General features: G+C 41.7%; 1 protein-coding gene across 4 annotated transcripts; it reads left to right on the top strand.

The window, feature by feature from the left end:
- Window positions 1-49: 49 nt before the first annotated feature.
- Window positions 50-15,282, top strand: PLAT (plasminogen activator, tissue type). 4 transcript variants are annotated; one of them, XM_048287371.1, is made up of 15 exons: window positions 50-163; window positions 1,770-2,022; window positions 6,319-6,410; window positions 7,409-7,448; window positions 7,854-7,985; window positions 8,380-8,493; window positions 8,864-9,038; window positions 9,609-9,700; window positions 9,961-10,135; window positions 10,480-10,565; window positions 10,998-11,193; window positions 11,700-11,836; window positions 11,925-12,065; window positions 13,460-13,608; window positions 14,533-15,282. In XM_048287371.1, exons 3-15 carry the CDS (start codon window positions 6,330-6,332, stop codon window positions 14,722-14,724), a joined length of 1,710 nt encoding a protein of 569 aa, XP_048143328.1. In that variant the 5' UTR covers window positions 50-163; window positions 1,770-2,022; window positions 6,319-6,329; the 3' UTR covers window positions 14,725-15,282. The 4 variants fall into 4 exon arrangements, with proteins under 4 accessions (XP_048143328.1, XP_048143327.1, XP_048143329.1 ...); XM_048287370.1 differs by having other exon boundaries at window positions 57-163; window positions 1,791-2,022; XM_048287372.1 differs by having other exon boundaries at window positions 57-163; window positions 1,791-2,022; window positions 6,309-6,410.
- Window positions 15,283-15,519: the final 237 nt, after the last annotated feature.

The following is a 15,519-nucleotide window of genomic DNA, read 5'->3' as shown; positions in this document are numbered from 1 at the left end:
CCGGCGCGAGCGCCCGCCCGACCTTAAAGGGGCCGCACGGGGTCGGCGCTCGGCCCGGTCGGGGCCGCCCCGGCGCGGAGTGGGGGAGTCGCGATCGTCGGGGCCGCGATACCGCGTGGAGTCAGGGGCTCGGGATGAGAGGAGAGTACAGCTCGTGGGCTGTGTAAGTAAAATTGCGGAGTTGCCGTCTTGTTCCCACAGCATCTCCAAAACTTGCCAATCCGGGATGCACCATTTGCGTTTCGCACCGCACCGCCCGAGCCAAAGCGCTGTTCTGGGCATTACATCGGGTTTGAATACTTCTTCCTCCTGGGCTGGCTGGCGTGAGGTGCTTTAATGCCACTGCAAAGACGCAAAACAGCACGTGGGGGTGGAAGGTGCACTCCAGGACCTACCACAGCTCCAGCCGCCTGCGCTGGACCTGCCAAAGCCACCGGGCACAGAGGGCCCCGTCAGGGTGATACGGGCCTGCTGCGGGATGGCACGATGTCACACTTCGTCACTGACATTAAACAGTCCTGCTGAAATTACCCCGAGGATGAACTTAGAGAAAAGCCAGTAGATGGTGCTTGAGAGAAGAGACATTTTTATTGCTGGCTTTCCTAAAATATGTTAACCGCTACAAACGGCACCACACTCTGTAGACAATTATAGTTGTCCGTAAGCTGTGAAAAGCCAGGAAATAATTTTTGAAATCTTCCCCCACGGACATTAGTTTGCTAGCATCTTTAGTCTAGAAGTCAAATGGCTGTTGTCTTTAAAAATAAAATAAATTGGCCCCATCTCGCTCAGCAGTGTTCAATCCTTTTTTTTTCAACAACTGAAAGTCCCTTCTGGAAACAGTCAAATGCAGCTACACTTAAATCAGATTTATAGCAGTAATGTTATCACCAGCACTGTGACTTGTGGAGAAATGCCTTTGATAATCTTGACATAGATCTCCATGCAGAGTAGGGCTAAACATACAGAGTAACCAGGGTTTCATCTTTACCATTATGCAAAATAACCACTGCCATGCTTTCCAAATGAGGACTCCACACAGCTGCTTCCTGAAGATGGAAGTCCCTCGCACACCAGTTCTTACGTCTTACACTAAACTCTGTCAGGAACCTGATTGCTAGTGCATCAGTTCCAAGCAGGTAGGACACATTCATCACTGTAACTGCACCACTGACTGTTTTCATAACAGTGCCCTAAGATCAGCTCTTAAACTGATCATCAGATTTGTCTGCCACACTTTGATAACTGAATACCTCATGACCACACCCTGGTGAGTAGATCTTCATTTTCTAGGATGAGTAGTATCAGTGAACATTTAACTCTGGCCCTCAACATGCTGTTCTTTATTTCTATGTAAAGTCCATTAGAAGTTTTGCTCATTTAACTTGCAAGCTCCTCTGACTGTTTCTTCTCCCATTGCTCTGCTCAGGGCATGCTTTGCTGCACATGCAGGTCAGGGTCTCTCTGCCAAACATCTTAATTAGGAGTACAGCACACCACACTTATGCTTGAAACAGGAGTTTCTCATTATTAGGACTATATACTGCAGACCTCTAATTATATTAGAAATAATACAGCTGTGCACTCACACTCCTAGAAGCAAAATGGGACAGGACAGTTCATTGTACGGGATACATACTGTTCTGTCACTGAACAGTACGGTGTTCAATGGGGAAAAATTGTTTCGAAGATTGAATCTGCTCTCTGACTGGAAAAGACAAAGAACAAAACAAACTGGCTGTAAAATCCAGCGTCATGACAGCAAGCAGCTTTCCTCCCATCCCACACAGGCTCCCTCCCCGACAATCTGGATGCCAGCCGCCTGCCTGGACCATCCCCTAGATGCTCGGGAAGGGGTGGGATGCGGACAGCACGGCCCAGGGAGTCTCCACCCCCTCGAATGGCACTACAAGTAGGACAGGAGCTGTTCAGAGAGATCAGAGCAGAGACACAGAAAACACAAACCCAGACTGGTCTGGAAAGAAAATCATCAAGAGAATACAGAAGAGAAAAAGCAAAAAGGTAGGTACTACTCTGCACCCGTTTCAAAAAGGGCCTTTCCTGTTTTCAACAATCAATGGCATTGTCATTAAATACTAGTAAATATTATTATTTAATAAATCTCACTGAAGCACCGTGATAGTTAACTAACTGAGCTATTGCCTTTCTGCTTTTGAAGAGATTCATAGTGTGGGTAAAGCTGCTAACTTTCAGTTGTTTCAAGATTGCTGAAGCTTTCTAGGGAAAGGGCTGACAGCCTCGGGCTCTGACCACTTAAGCAGTCTCCTGCACAAAGGCCATTAGCAGAAGAACTGAAAGGAAGAGTTATGGACAAATAAATACCTTGGTGGTAAGATAAGGAGACACAGAGAACTAGCTGCAAAAGGAGAATCTATCTAATCTTCCCAGGAGAAGATCAGACTATGCCTTTCACCCCAGCTTCCAAAGCACGATAATGGAGGGACACAGAGAAGGAGGAGGGTGGGTCATCTTCAGTTCTCCCTAAATATGCTTCTCTTTAAATGTGGCCAAAACCACAGGAAATACTGAGAATGATTCCCAAAACAAAGCCAGACTTTGAAATATTAATTTCCTCCAAAGTCATCAAAGACTACAGCATCTTACTTTTGTTTTCTTTTGGTCTTTTTAGCTCTTTCCCCCAAAAACAGAGGTCTGCTTGTTATATTTTAAGGAGAAATAGTACAAATCTGCTATTCATTTGCTCTGTTCAGAAAAGGGATACAGAAGCACTTTATCCAGAAGGCGGGAAAAGGCAGCAAGGGTCTGCAGTCTGTTGCCTCAACTAAATCAAGATAGCTGATCATCATCAAGAAAGCTATTAGTGCTACAGATTCAGAAACAATGTATTTTGGAATGGACACATTATGTCATTGGAAGGAAGGAGAGCTACTTTTAATTTCTGTATATATAGATGTGTCACTTAGGGACATGGTTTAGCGGTGGATTTGGCAATGTTAGTTTTACAGGTGGACTCAATGATCTTAAAGATCTTTTCCAACCTAAATGATTCTATGATTATTGACTTTTTGTTTGCCCTTAATGAGTTACAGCTCTTTTTTAGGTCTTATTCCACATTGGTAAGATAATGCTCACATTATTACTGCTTAGAAAGGCTGTTAGTAATAATAAGTTACTATGTGGGATTTTAAGTATTCCTGTTGATGATGCTTCGGCAAAAAGAGACAAATTCAGGGTATCACATATTTTTATGTCCTAATGTACTTGGAAGTGTAAAATCAAAATGTCAGAACATCACATCCAGGTCTTTGACTTATTGCTCTAGTATTTTTGATCGGAAAGGAAGCACAGGCTGAGATCAGAAGGCACACACTGTTTATGAGAGCCCTACCAGAATGCACGTTGCTTGCAGGTTTCAGCTTGGAGCCTTGTAAACACAGTTTTCAAACAGCCGTATGGTTTCAATTTGATGGGGCTTATCATTCAAGACATTCCAATTGACTGGCCTAAGTTGTACCTTTCCCAAAACTGAAAATAAACATATGGTAACATCTGTTACCAGTTTTCCATGCATAGTGGGACAGCAGCCATCAGTGGATGGACGGGTATCCCACATGGAGAGGGGGAGAAGTGGGGGAAGGGCTGCAGCATTATAAGCTAAGATAGCCTGAACAGGGGCAACAGGAATCAGTGCAAGAAAGGATGTGGCACCTGATGCAAAACAGCTTTAGAGAGACTATCTACGGCATTTTGCAGTGTAAACACATGATGTGTAAGGCCAGAACCTACTTGTACAGATGAATATATGAGATAAACTTGACTATAACCATGAAGTTGATTAAACCATGCAGGTGCTTTTTAAGTAGAGACTCCTCATGTCAGTCTTGCAGGCAAAAAAAAAAAAAAAAAAAAAGGACATTTTAAAGTTTAAGAGATGTTTCTGAAAATGATCTATGGTTTCCTGCTGGTTTCAGGTAGCTAGGACTTCGTCCAAGACATCAGTTAGGCCAGCTGTCCTCCCACAAAAAACAAAACAAAAAAAAACAACTAAAATTTCACTGCTGTCACTGGTGTCGCCTTGTTTTTGGGGCATCTTAGCAGATACCTCAGAAATAAGGTCTCAACAGTTCTTTACAGTGCTTCCCATGGAGAAATTCTGACAAGGCAGCTCAACTCAGGTCTAAGTAGTTTCACTGAAAAAAGCTTTCCTTGAAACCGTCTTAGCTACCAGAATCTTGTTTCTTAAAGCTGTAAGAACTTCAAGCTTTCTCCACAGATAGCAACAAAGATCACCAGTGGTACTAACAATTAGCAAGTTAAAACATTGCCACTGTGGGATTCAGAACGCAAGCCTGCATAGCTGCATAGTAATAATGAGCCACAGCTGCAGGGAGTAAGAGTACTATAACAGGGTTACAGCAGAAACCAAATGACTGGATAGCGGTTCAGATCGTTCACTTTGGCTTTGGGAATGCTGCTGATTTAGTTCAGATTCAATTGAAATTAATGTCTATTTGAAAATCACTTGTACAGCTTTTAAAAAGGCTTGTTATACAATGCAAAATGTTTCCTAAGAGATGAAAAATGTCTGTAAAGTGTATAAAAAGTGTACTGTGAAATCTACGTACTGATACAAATCACTGAGAGATGCTCCAAATGATAAGGGTTTTATCATCAAGATGTAATTTTATCATCAAGACGCAAAGATAAGGCGTGGAGTAATTAAGGTTCTTGGAAGATGTTCTTGTGAATCTTTTCAGTCTGACTTGCAACTTAAGTCTCCTCTTTTTGCAGCCTAATGATGAGAAATCACAGCCTAAACTATCCTGCTGTACTCCTAGTTCTGCTTCAGAAACTGGACTATTTGTGCCTTTTGCTTTGAACAAATTTAAAAGCAAACAAACCAACCAACAAAAAAACCTCAACGACAAGACTACTAAAACACCACAGAGTCTTTCTCCATATTAGCCTTGAATCCCAATTTATGACTCATCTGTCATACTCCAATTTCACCAGCTGTTATCCAGCTGCCTTCTCTGGCTTTATATAAACAGAGTCTGAGTTCCTGATTTCTGGAAGTAGTAGTTTTCTCAAATAATTGGGTTAGCTTTCTACATATGAAATAGATGATAAAAAGGTGATAGTGTGAGTGACAGTGCCTGAATATTATTTCAAATACTTGGAACTTCAGGGCAGTCCTAGAGATTGGGAATTAAATTGTATCTTCTTGCCTGTATCTTGCGCCTGCTGCGCTATCTCACTCCCAGCTCTTGGTTTGTATAGGAGGTATTATATTTTAAAAGGAAGAGAGAAAATGGACTTCTGGTGCGGGACTTGTTCAAAGCAGGGGGGATCCACCACATCTACATCACACCTTCACAATCTCCCACTAGAGATCAATGAAGGTTCTCTCCCAAGACTATTGACATAGGAGTCAGACTATGTAAATCAATTTGGAGAAAGTAGAAACTCTTCCTGGTGGATTGAGGAGGGCTTTGAAGTGTAAAGCTGCTGAAGGGGTTAGAGGGAATAATATGTAATTGTGACTGCATAGAAGTGACATACAGAAAGATGCTGCAACAAATAAAAGAGAACATCAGAACAAAAGCTAGCCTGCCAGCCCATTGCCATACTCCCCCTTTTTAGCAAAAGCATATGATAATAGTAAAAACTAAAAGCTCAGTTGGGGAGAAGCAGTAGAAATAATGAAAATAAAAGACATAGCAGTACTGTTCTCACCTATCATCAAGCAAAGTTATTTTGCCTGCACATCCTCTACACCAGAGAGAAGCCTTCAGTCTCACCCAAAGCAGCAGTCTGTACAAAAATTTAAAATCCTCTTAAATCACTCTTACCACAAACTGATCCTTCAGCAGATGTCTGTGCCTCTGCAAGAGATCTCTTAAGTAGGTGTCTGTAATCTGAATCTCAATTAACGCATTCAAATCACCATTACAGTGCATCATCACGCAAGCCCATCTCTTTAATAGTGCACATGGTACTGTTGGCATCCAGCAACTTAGGGAAAAAGTACTTGGAATTTACTTCTGCCTTATTCCCCAGGAAACACTCTCTCGGTTTCCTCCAGCCTAAAAGAGTGTGCTTTAGCTTATCCACTTTCTAAGTTTATCAAGTAAAAGCACATCTGGATCCAGCCTGGCAGTTTCCCCAGAAGACCAGGACAGCTAGACCAGACAGCTGAGAAGTGACGGGTTGAAAATGTGTAAAAAGAATTTTCATAATTTAAAACTTTCATTTAAAGTTATACCTTGGACTCCATTCACACTGTAAACCTCCTTTCTTCAACATCTTATTTTTTGTCTCTATGGATAATTTGAGATTTGGAGCTGATGTGGAAAACACTCAGAATGGAAGGCAAACTCCCATGTCTCCTTGTGCTGGTGGGAGCAATCATGACTGCCCAGTGCCAGGTAAGAGGCTAACGCATCAGATCATTCTCTTGCCATCCTGCTGTACTTTCAGCAGCACTTCCTGACCATCGACTCCAGCTGTCTGCATCAGGCAGAAGGAGAATCTGCTTAGCTCACTAGAAATCAGAGGAAGAAAAATGTTACAAAGTAGTCTACCTCTTGTTGTGGATGTGTTGTGTGTTATCCTGGCCGGTTTTCATTTCAGTAGGCAAGTCTTCTCCAGGTATTCTTGGTGTATCTGTTCACTGTCACCTTTCACTGTTAATAAGAATTTCATTGTAACCAGCCTTTCATTTTCTATGGTCATCCTCTTCATCACTACTCTCACTTAAAACTGGACATCAATGGTTCCCTTGTCCCCTCACTTTAGGCCTCACACTGTGCACAGCTTGAGTAAATGCTACGCAGTTCTGATTACTCCCTTTCTCAAAAAATTGCTATCCCACCCTTCCTTCTTCTTTTTATGTTCTTTCTCTTGTGGCCTAATTGAAGAAGCTTTCTAAATTGGTTTCTTCCATAAAACTTTATCCAAACTATTTCATTTAATTGGCTGCAGGAGACATATCTCTTAAAGATAATCAAGCTTCAAAGTCTTATGAGGAAATTGCATGTCAGTGAGCAAAAGTAACTGCTTGTTGAGTTTACTTTGGAAATTATTTGCTTGAACCTCCTTCAAATAGAGGAAAGCTGACAAGCTTTACTTAGCATTTGCAATGCCCCAAGAGCACATAATGACTTCACACACGATGTGAGTACAGCACATCCCAAGTTCATGTCACTCAGATGACAAGCAATCGCCTGGTAATCCATGGCAACTGAATGATTTACAGTTCTTGGTACCCATTCTGAGGTACTAGAGGCACTTTTCACTGGACTGTCTGACAGAGCTTCCCTGATTTACATGACCTCAAGAAAAGGACTGACTGTTTGAAAGTACTTGTTCTCTCATCTTTTTTAAGAGAGCAGTTACTCATAGAATTAACATGCTTTGCTTGCAGGGCTTACACATGCGTTTCAAACGAGGAGCCAGACCTAGAGGTAAGCCAGGCTAACTAAAATTGTATTAGCTGGAGCATTATGAACATGGGAGGGGAAAGCAAATGATGCTGAAGGAACAGAGCCTGAAAGCTTTTTGTCATGGTTATCTAGATGAGAGACTCAGAAGGCAAAATACCAGACCATTAATACCATCTGCAATGAAGTTTTCCCCTCCCTTTGCTCTTCTTCAAAGAAAAAGAGGCCAGTCAATAGTGGAATAGTACATCTGGCAGCACAGCAGTGAGAGAGATGGGACAGCTATGATCTGAGAAGGAAAAAGGGGAACCCATTAGACAGATGCTCCCATCACAGATACTTTTCTCCTGGAAATAGAAGGGAGTCCTTTTGCTCAGCCAGGTCTTTTCCCTGAATCTCTAAAAGAGGATTTCCTTTCTCTGATTACAGCCATTTGCACAGATAATTCATCTGCAGAAATTTACCAACACAGGGGGACCTGGCTGAGGCTTTCAGGGAGCAGAATAGAATACTGTAGGTGCGACAGTGGTCGGAGTCGCTGCCACACTGTGCCTGTCAGAGGTGAGTATGACAAAGAAAAAGGAAATTGTGAAAGATTGTCCATCTAATCATCCTAAAGAAGAAGAACATTGTCAGGGCTAGAGTTACTGCACAGAAAATTTGTCTGGGAATAGAAGAGGATAGAAATGAAAATACCAGTGTACACTGATTCGGGCAGGACTAAGCAGGGGCTAGGGCAAGGGGCTGAGGAAGTCTAGTAGCATATACGGAGAGAATGAAACAAAGAAAGAATGGAAGTGTTACACAAAAAGGCTGTAAGCACATGGCAGTAACTGGTGGGTAGGGTAAAACAGGCTAAAGGAGACTGACAGGAAAATGAAAGATGTGTATACATTGCCAGCTTCTTGCTTCTGTGAAATCTAACAGTATTTCCTGGCTTTTTCTTATTCCACAGCCTGCACTAGAAATAAATGCTACAATGGGGGCCAGTGTTCGCAGGCGTATTATTCCCCACAGCTCTTCATCTGCCAGTGCCACCAAGGTTTCTCAGGGAAGCAGTGTGAAATAGGTAAGTATACCACATCAGCTTCTGTGAACAATGCTATTGGTTTTAGCTATGCAGTGCACAAGGATAAGGTACCCAGCAGCTCCTGCTGTACACTAGGCTCTCTATTAAGCTGTCTTTTTTTATTCTAAAGCTAATACTACAAAGAACTTTTAAGGACACCTGGGTTGTTCTCAGTGTCTCTTAATAAATCCCTGAATTTTGTAGCTGAAGACCTTCATATACACCTACAGTCTGCCTGACAGGGCATTTTCACTGACTTACTAAACAAAACATCTGAGAGCCAAGTGTAAACAGATCAGAGACTGGGGAAGCTGTCTGAGAAAGAATGGGATGCTGTCTTTACAGAATCATTTTGTTCCCTTTTGTTCAGATACTGAAGTTAAATGTTACAAAGACACTGGAGTAACATATAGGGGTATGTGGAGCATGACAGAGAGTGGAACTGAATGTTTAAATTGGAATAGCAATGGCTTGGTGGACTGGACATACAGTGGCCAAAGAGAGGATGCTGCTGAGCTGGGATTGGGCAATCACAACTATTGCAGGTGAGGAGCTGATGGCACACAGGCCAGAGCCACAGGAATCAGCGCATTCTAAGAGCTTGGAGCAAAAGAACAGCTGCTTGCTGTAGTCTGATACCAAGCAGGGAACACTCTGCACAGGTGCAGATACTGTGCAGCCCGTGAGCAGTAATTGCAACGTCTGTAGACATATCTGAACTTCAGATCTTCCAAGACTGGATGTTTATGGCAGACTACAAAATGCAAGTATCTCTCACCCCACAGACTTTCCCTTGCCCCTTCTCAGTCCCTAAACTCCATTTGTAATTCAGTTTCCTGCAGCTTCAAATCCTGATCAAAACTGTAAAATTATACTGCTTCCTGTACATGACCTAAACTGCACAAATATGCTGTCCACTCCTGCTAGCTATTGGCCATCTCATCTTCACCTCAATGTACTCCACATTTTTATAATTAAGATAGGAATTCAAGCAGCTTCTGATGGCTCAGTCCACATCTTCACCGCAGAGCAGGACTTAGTCAGCAAATTAGATGGCCTACATGACACTATTGACAATAGCTCTATAATGATGCATAATATTGTAACTCTTTCAGAAACCCAGATGAGGATTCCAGACCTTGGTGCTATATCTATAAAGGGGGAAGGTACACCTGGGAACACTGCAGTGTGCCCTCCTGTTCAAAAGGTACATGCAGGGGACGGGGAATGGACTTTGGGATTTCCATTAATCACTGCATATATAAGGGCTCTCTGTGGACTTGGGCTATTTCTGTAGCCTAAAAAGTTGAGACTCTCATGATATATCATATTTAGGCTTTTTAGTATTTATGACACTGAGAGAATGAGATACATATAGGTAATATATAGATGCCTTGACAGAAATCACACCTAGGAACAAGTGACAGGTTCACATCCATCGGTTAATGTGCAGCTTTCTAATTGAAGTTAGGAACACCAACTGCAGATCTGGAAGAGGCACAGATTACCGTGGGAGCCACAGCGTTACCAGTTCTGGAGCTACCTGTCTGAGGTGGAATTCTCGAATCCTTGTTAACAAGCTGTATACTGCTTGGAGAAGAGATGCTTACCAGCTGGGCCTTGGTAGTCACAATTTCTGCAGGTAGGTAGTTGGTTATAGATAAAAAAAACCCCCACCAAACTGTCTTGTAGTACTCTTAAGGTAGGGCTCTAGTCTTCTACATGGATTATTAAAGCACAGGAAATACATTACTGGTAGCAATGTAGTAATAGCAACTCACAATAGTCATTTTATTCCACCTGACGTATTTATGCTTCTCTAAGATCAGACTCCGTAAGTGCAAATTTCATGTGGCCTTATGGCTCTCTGTATCTCTAGAAAAATCAAAAAGAATACACTCGGGTCACAGTCTGACACCTTTAGGTCTCTGCAAACTCCCTGCCAATCTGATAACACAAATAGCTCTTCTATTTCCTCTCCTGCAGGAATCCTGATAATGACAGCAAGCCCTGGTGCCATGTCCTGAAAAGAAATCAGCTCACATGGGAGTATTGCAATGTGCCTACTTGCTGTAAGGATACCAGCATTCCTGGTTCTTCTCTTTCTTTGAAGCATTACTGGCCTGCATGTCATATGTATTAAAATAAAATCTGGAGAAAAAAAGCTGTATTAAACTCAAGCATCTTCCAGTAAAAAAAGAGCTGGAGTTAAAAAAAAAAAGCTTTTTGGAGCAGAAAGAGTTATCTGTAGCTCTGTTCTCACAGAAGTGCCTTTTGCTCTGCCAGAAGGGAAGATTGCAGAAATGGAGGACAGGAAAGGCAGGGTTTCCTTACTGTATTTTTCAAATCAGAATACAAGTTTCCTAGGAAACAGGGATGAGTCAAATACTAAATAGTTCATGGCAGACTGCCTCAACATGGACCGGTGACTAACAGGCTCTTAACCCAAACTCAAAGCAAGAGTGCCTGAACAAAACGCCCATTTCTGGGTTTGTCATCCACAGCCACCTGTGGCTTACGGCAGCGCAGAGCACGCCAGTACAGGATTCAAGGTGGTTCCCGCGCAGACATTGCAGCTCACCCGTGGCAAGCTGCCATCTTTGTGAAGTATCGCCGAGTGCCTGGAGAGCACTTCCTCTGTGGAGGAATTCTGATCAGCTCCTGCTGGGTTTTGTCAGCTGCTCACTGTTTTGAGGAAGGGTAAGTTGAAGATTCAGTACTATCTGGTGGAAAAAAATCTGGAAAATAGAAGCATCCAGCATAGCCTTACTGTAAGGGGATCAGACTTGGAAAAACCCCTCCTTATCCCAGTAAGTCTGCACTGAAGATTACAGTTAATTGTGCTGAGCATTGCAGAGAGGCATTTAATTGGGCAAACTAGCAGGATGGCATTAAGGTACCACAGCAGAGTATCAGATACCTTAAGAACAAAGTTGCAAACTTTGCAGACAAGTTGCAAACACATGCAGAGCCATCTGAAACTTGAGAACAGCAAGGGGCTGGCAGAGGAGCTTTGCCATGATGTCTGTAAGCATATAGAACAAAAATGAAGGCAAATAGGTTCACGTTGAGGTCAAACTGCCTGGGTAACAAAGCAGTAATAGTCCTAAATTTTTTTTTTAAAAAAGCAAATGTTCCAACAGCACATCTTCAAGGGAAGGGTCCACTCTAGTTAACATGGGAACAGAGACTCTCTTGTTCTTCAGCTTTAGTACAAATCAGCTGAAGATTGTGCTGGGTAGGACTTCCCGAGCAACTCCTGAGGAAAATGAACAAAGGTTTCAAGTGAAGAACTACACTGTGCATCAGAGATTTGATTCAGAAAATTTCAACAATGATATTGGTAAGAACTTTTCTGACTTTGTGACTGGAAAGGTCATGGTTGGCTCAACTTTGTGATTAATGAAGTGGGGATTTTTTTCCTTGTTCAGCTCTGTTGCAGTTGAACTCAGATGCTGAAGACTGTGCTGTTGAAACAAGCACTGTCCGTGCTGCCTGCCTCCCCATGCCAGAGCTGCAGCTGCCTGACTGGACTGAATGCGAGATCTCTGGTTATGGCAGAAATGAAGAATGTAAGTAGAAGATACATGTCTACATGCAAGTAGAAGATAGTATGTCCTCTGCCCTCAAAGAATCCAAGCCTTTGGCATCACTGAATGTGTAATGTATCATATTGGCTTATATGAGCACTACAAAATGTATGTAGAAGTAGGAGTTACTCAAAACCAAGTTTTGCTGTAAGTTATTTCATTCATCTGAGTTCTGTCAGTTGTATAGGCTAGTAGAGTCTTCCTCTCCACAGTACAAAACAACAACAAAACAAAATGGCACAATGAATAAGGTAGGAAAGACATAAGATTTGCAATCAGGGCTGCCACATTTCTGCTGTACTCAGTACATTTAGATCCTGGAATTTGGACAGAAATCCATTTCTGTCGAGGTTTGATATATCATACAGTTGCAGATAGATACATTTTTCTGAAGGATACATTGGCTATGCAGAGATTAGCAAAAAAAAGCTAAAGAAAGAACAATCCCAGATATACATTAAAAGGCTGGCTAAATTGTTTTTAAATAAACAGAAATAAAAGCTGTCTGAAAGTATACACAGGCATACACATGTATTTAAAGCAAGCAAACAAAAAAACCCCAGCTCTTATTTTACTTTCTTCCTTTCCCATTTTCTTTAAATTCTCTAACTTGTAAACTTCTTAAGACAGAAACTGTGAAGCATCCATCATACAAGACCAAATCACAGTTTGGGGTTTTGGAACAGACCTAAAGACATAGCAAATAAGTGTGGCATAAAGTTTTTTTTAAGTGCTTTTACAACTTGTCCTCAGCATTGCTTACAGGGAGTACAGGGTAAACTCTGAGAGGGAAAAGATGCTGCAACTGTAATTGAAAACTCTACTGAATAACAACAATCCTGCCAACTTTCAGTTTTGTGCAATTGTAGCTATACAGGAGAATAAAATCGATATCCAAATCAACCAACCAACCAAATCTCTTTCATTCCAACCTAAGTGTACCAGTTACTCAGTATTATGAGTGACAAAGCATCTAATTTTTGTTAGTCCAAGCCTAATATTAAACAGTTAGGATCCTGTTTCATATACTTAAGGCATTCTCATAGATATTTCCTCTGACTTCATTTTGATTGATGTAACTATGTGAAGATGACTTATCCACCCAAGAAAGCTGGCAGTCTTTAATTTGGAGCCTACATAAACCTTTCTAGCTTGCTGAAGAAACAATATTCTCTCTCAACTAGATTTAAGCTGTTTTGATGAGCAAAGTGGAACACCCAAGATATAAAAAGACCCTTTGGCCAGGAAACTTTAGTTTAGCCACTGAGCTACTTCTGTTCACTCTCCCCAAAACTATAGAAGCTGAATTGCAACTTTTAAAAAACATATATATGCACATACACAGACATAGATCTGTATTGTCATTTTTCTTCCAGTTTCTCCATTCTATTCAGAGCACCTGAAGGAAGGCCATGTCAGATTGTTCCCAGCCAGTCGGTGCACAGCAAAGTATCTCGACAACCGGACAGTTACAGACAATATGTTATGTGCAGGAGACACAAGGCACCTTGATGATGCCTGCAAGGTAAAGCCAATTCTCTTCTCTCCTCTTCTCTTCTCTTCTCTTCTCTTCTCTTCTCTTCTCTTCTCTTCTCTTCTCTTCTCTTCTCTTCTCTTCTCTGTACTTTGAGCTAATCAAACAAAAAGCTTCAGAAAATAGTTTAAAGAAGTTATGCAACTGCCATATGGCAGTTGTAGTAGACTTTTGTTGAACAGAACAGAATTGGTGGCTCCTCTTTCATTTTTCTTCCCCCCCCCCCCCAGAGGGAAAGGCAGGGAACACTGAAGCAGTCAAACAGCACAGCAACACAGACTGAAAGTCCCAAATACAGGAAATACCACAAAACTGAACAGGAAAATCCACCCCAGCATTTCCTAATATTTTCTGTTATGTGAGCATGCAAAACACTCAGCAGGAGGTTCTGTAGAAGGAAAGGGGGTGCCCCTCTACTGAAAAGTAGAGAAAAGAAGAAGAAAGGCTGAAAGACAGTGGAGAACAAGCAGCTATGACATGAGGAAAAAGGAGGGTATGCATTCAATCCACATCTTTTCTGTTTAAACAGCTATTTAATAATTTTGTTTTACTGTTACACACAGCAGTGTAAAACCCCTTGGATCTTTATAGCTTGAAAAAAGGCCTACCTCTCTTTGTTCTGTTCAACATTTGATCTACACTTCATAAATGAGCTCCATACAAAGTTAGACACTTTAGTGTTACATTTTTCTGTGTCTCTCCCCATAAGAGGAGCACTAAGGGAGTCTGGAACATAAAACTTACATGACTTAGGTAAAAGTACTGTTACTCTAAGAGCTCTTGATTCGTGAGGATACTTCATAGGGTATTTCTGTAAACACTAGTGCACCACTAAAGCCAGTGGGAGTGGGAAAAACAGTGCAAAACCAAACGAAGAGAAAAGGAGATTGTTACTAATCTGCAACTTCTCTGTAGGGCGACTCTGGAGGGCCTCTGGTCTGTATGAAGGATGATCGTATGTATCTGATTGGAATCATCAGCTGGGGAATAGGATGTGGCCGCAAAGACATACCTGGTGTTTATACAAATGTGAATCGTTATCTTGACTGGATTCAGGAAACCATGAAACTCATGAGAAAGAAAAATGAACCCCTTGCAATCTTGTGACCATGGCCTCACAGCTTCCTTCTGGGCACTTTAAGCATGCTGACAGGGCTTCCTGTTTGTCCAGATGCTTACGAGTTCCAGTACAACAGGAAGACAAACTGCAATATGTGGGAAGGGCATGCTCTTAAAATACTCTCCTTTCCTTATTGCAGAGGATTAGAAGCTAATCCTCCTTTTCCCCAACATCACCAAACTTTCACCTTGCATCAAATCACATAAGTATAATAAAAAATTAATTTTGGCCCTGAGTGAATAAACCAAGAGAGAACATCATGTATCTCTTTAGCAACTATACTGTTTTAGGAATGGGTGTGAACTGAAGGGGATTTAATTTCCTGAAAACTTCATCTCCCTCTTTACTTGGCTGTACAATTGGAAGACATTAAGCTCTGTCCTTATACCATTTGACTTTGGTAATTTAAGCTGGTTTCAATAGAAGCTGGTTTCCAACAGAAAGAACAAAAGCTGTAGGCATGGGCTGCTTATTTCCAGATCAATATACTACTTGCTTCTTCAGTTTGGAACTGATTAATAAACTGAGTTTGAGCTTAAACTCTCGGAGCAAATTCAGGATGGCGTGCTTATTAGGACATTTTATTCTTTCACTTGGTTTTGCTCCTGCTAATGGAATAGGTAAAAAATTTTAACACCAGCCTGATCTGCCACAGAATCAATGCATTTTTTGACTATTAAATTCCTATGCATTATCATCTGATATGAAAGCAAAAGCTCTCTCTTCTGTGCAGCAGGGCAAAACACAGGACAAGTGTACTGGTAGCTGTTTTAAGTGCCTGC

This window comes from Corvus hawaiiensis, chromosome 27, assembly GCF_020740725.1.
Source record: "Corvus hawaiiensis isolate bCorHaw1 chromosome 27, bCorHaw1.pri.cur, whole genome shotgun sequence".
Taxonomy (NCBI): domain Eukaryota; kingdom Metazoa; phylum Chordata; class Aves; order Passeriformes; family Corvidae; genus Corvus; species Corvus hawaiiensis.
The sequence above is the reverse complement of the archived record's forward strand: the minus strand, read 5'-3'. Positions and strand labels throughout refer to the sequence as shown.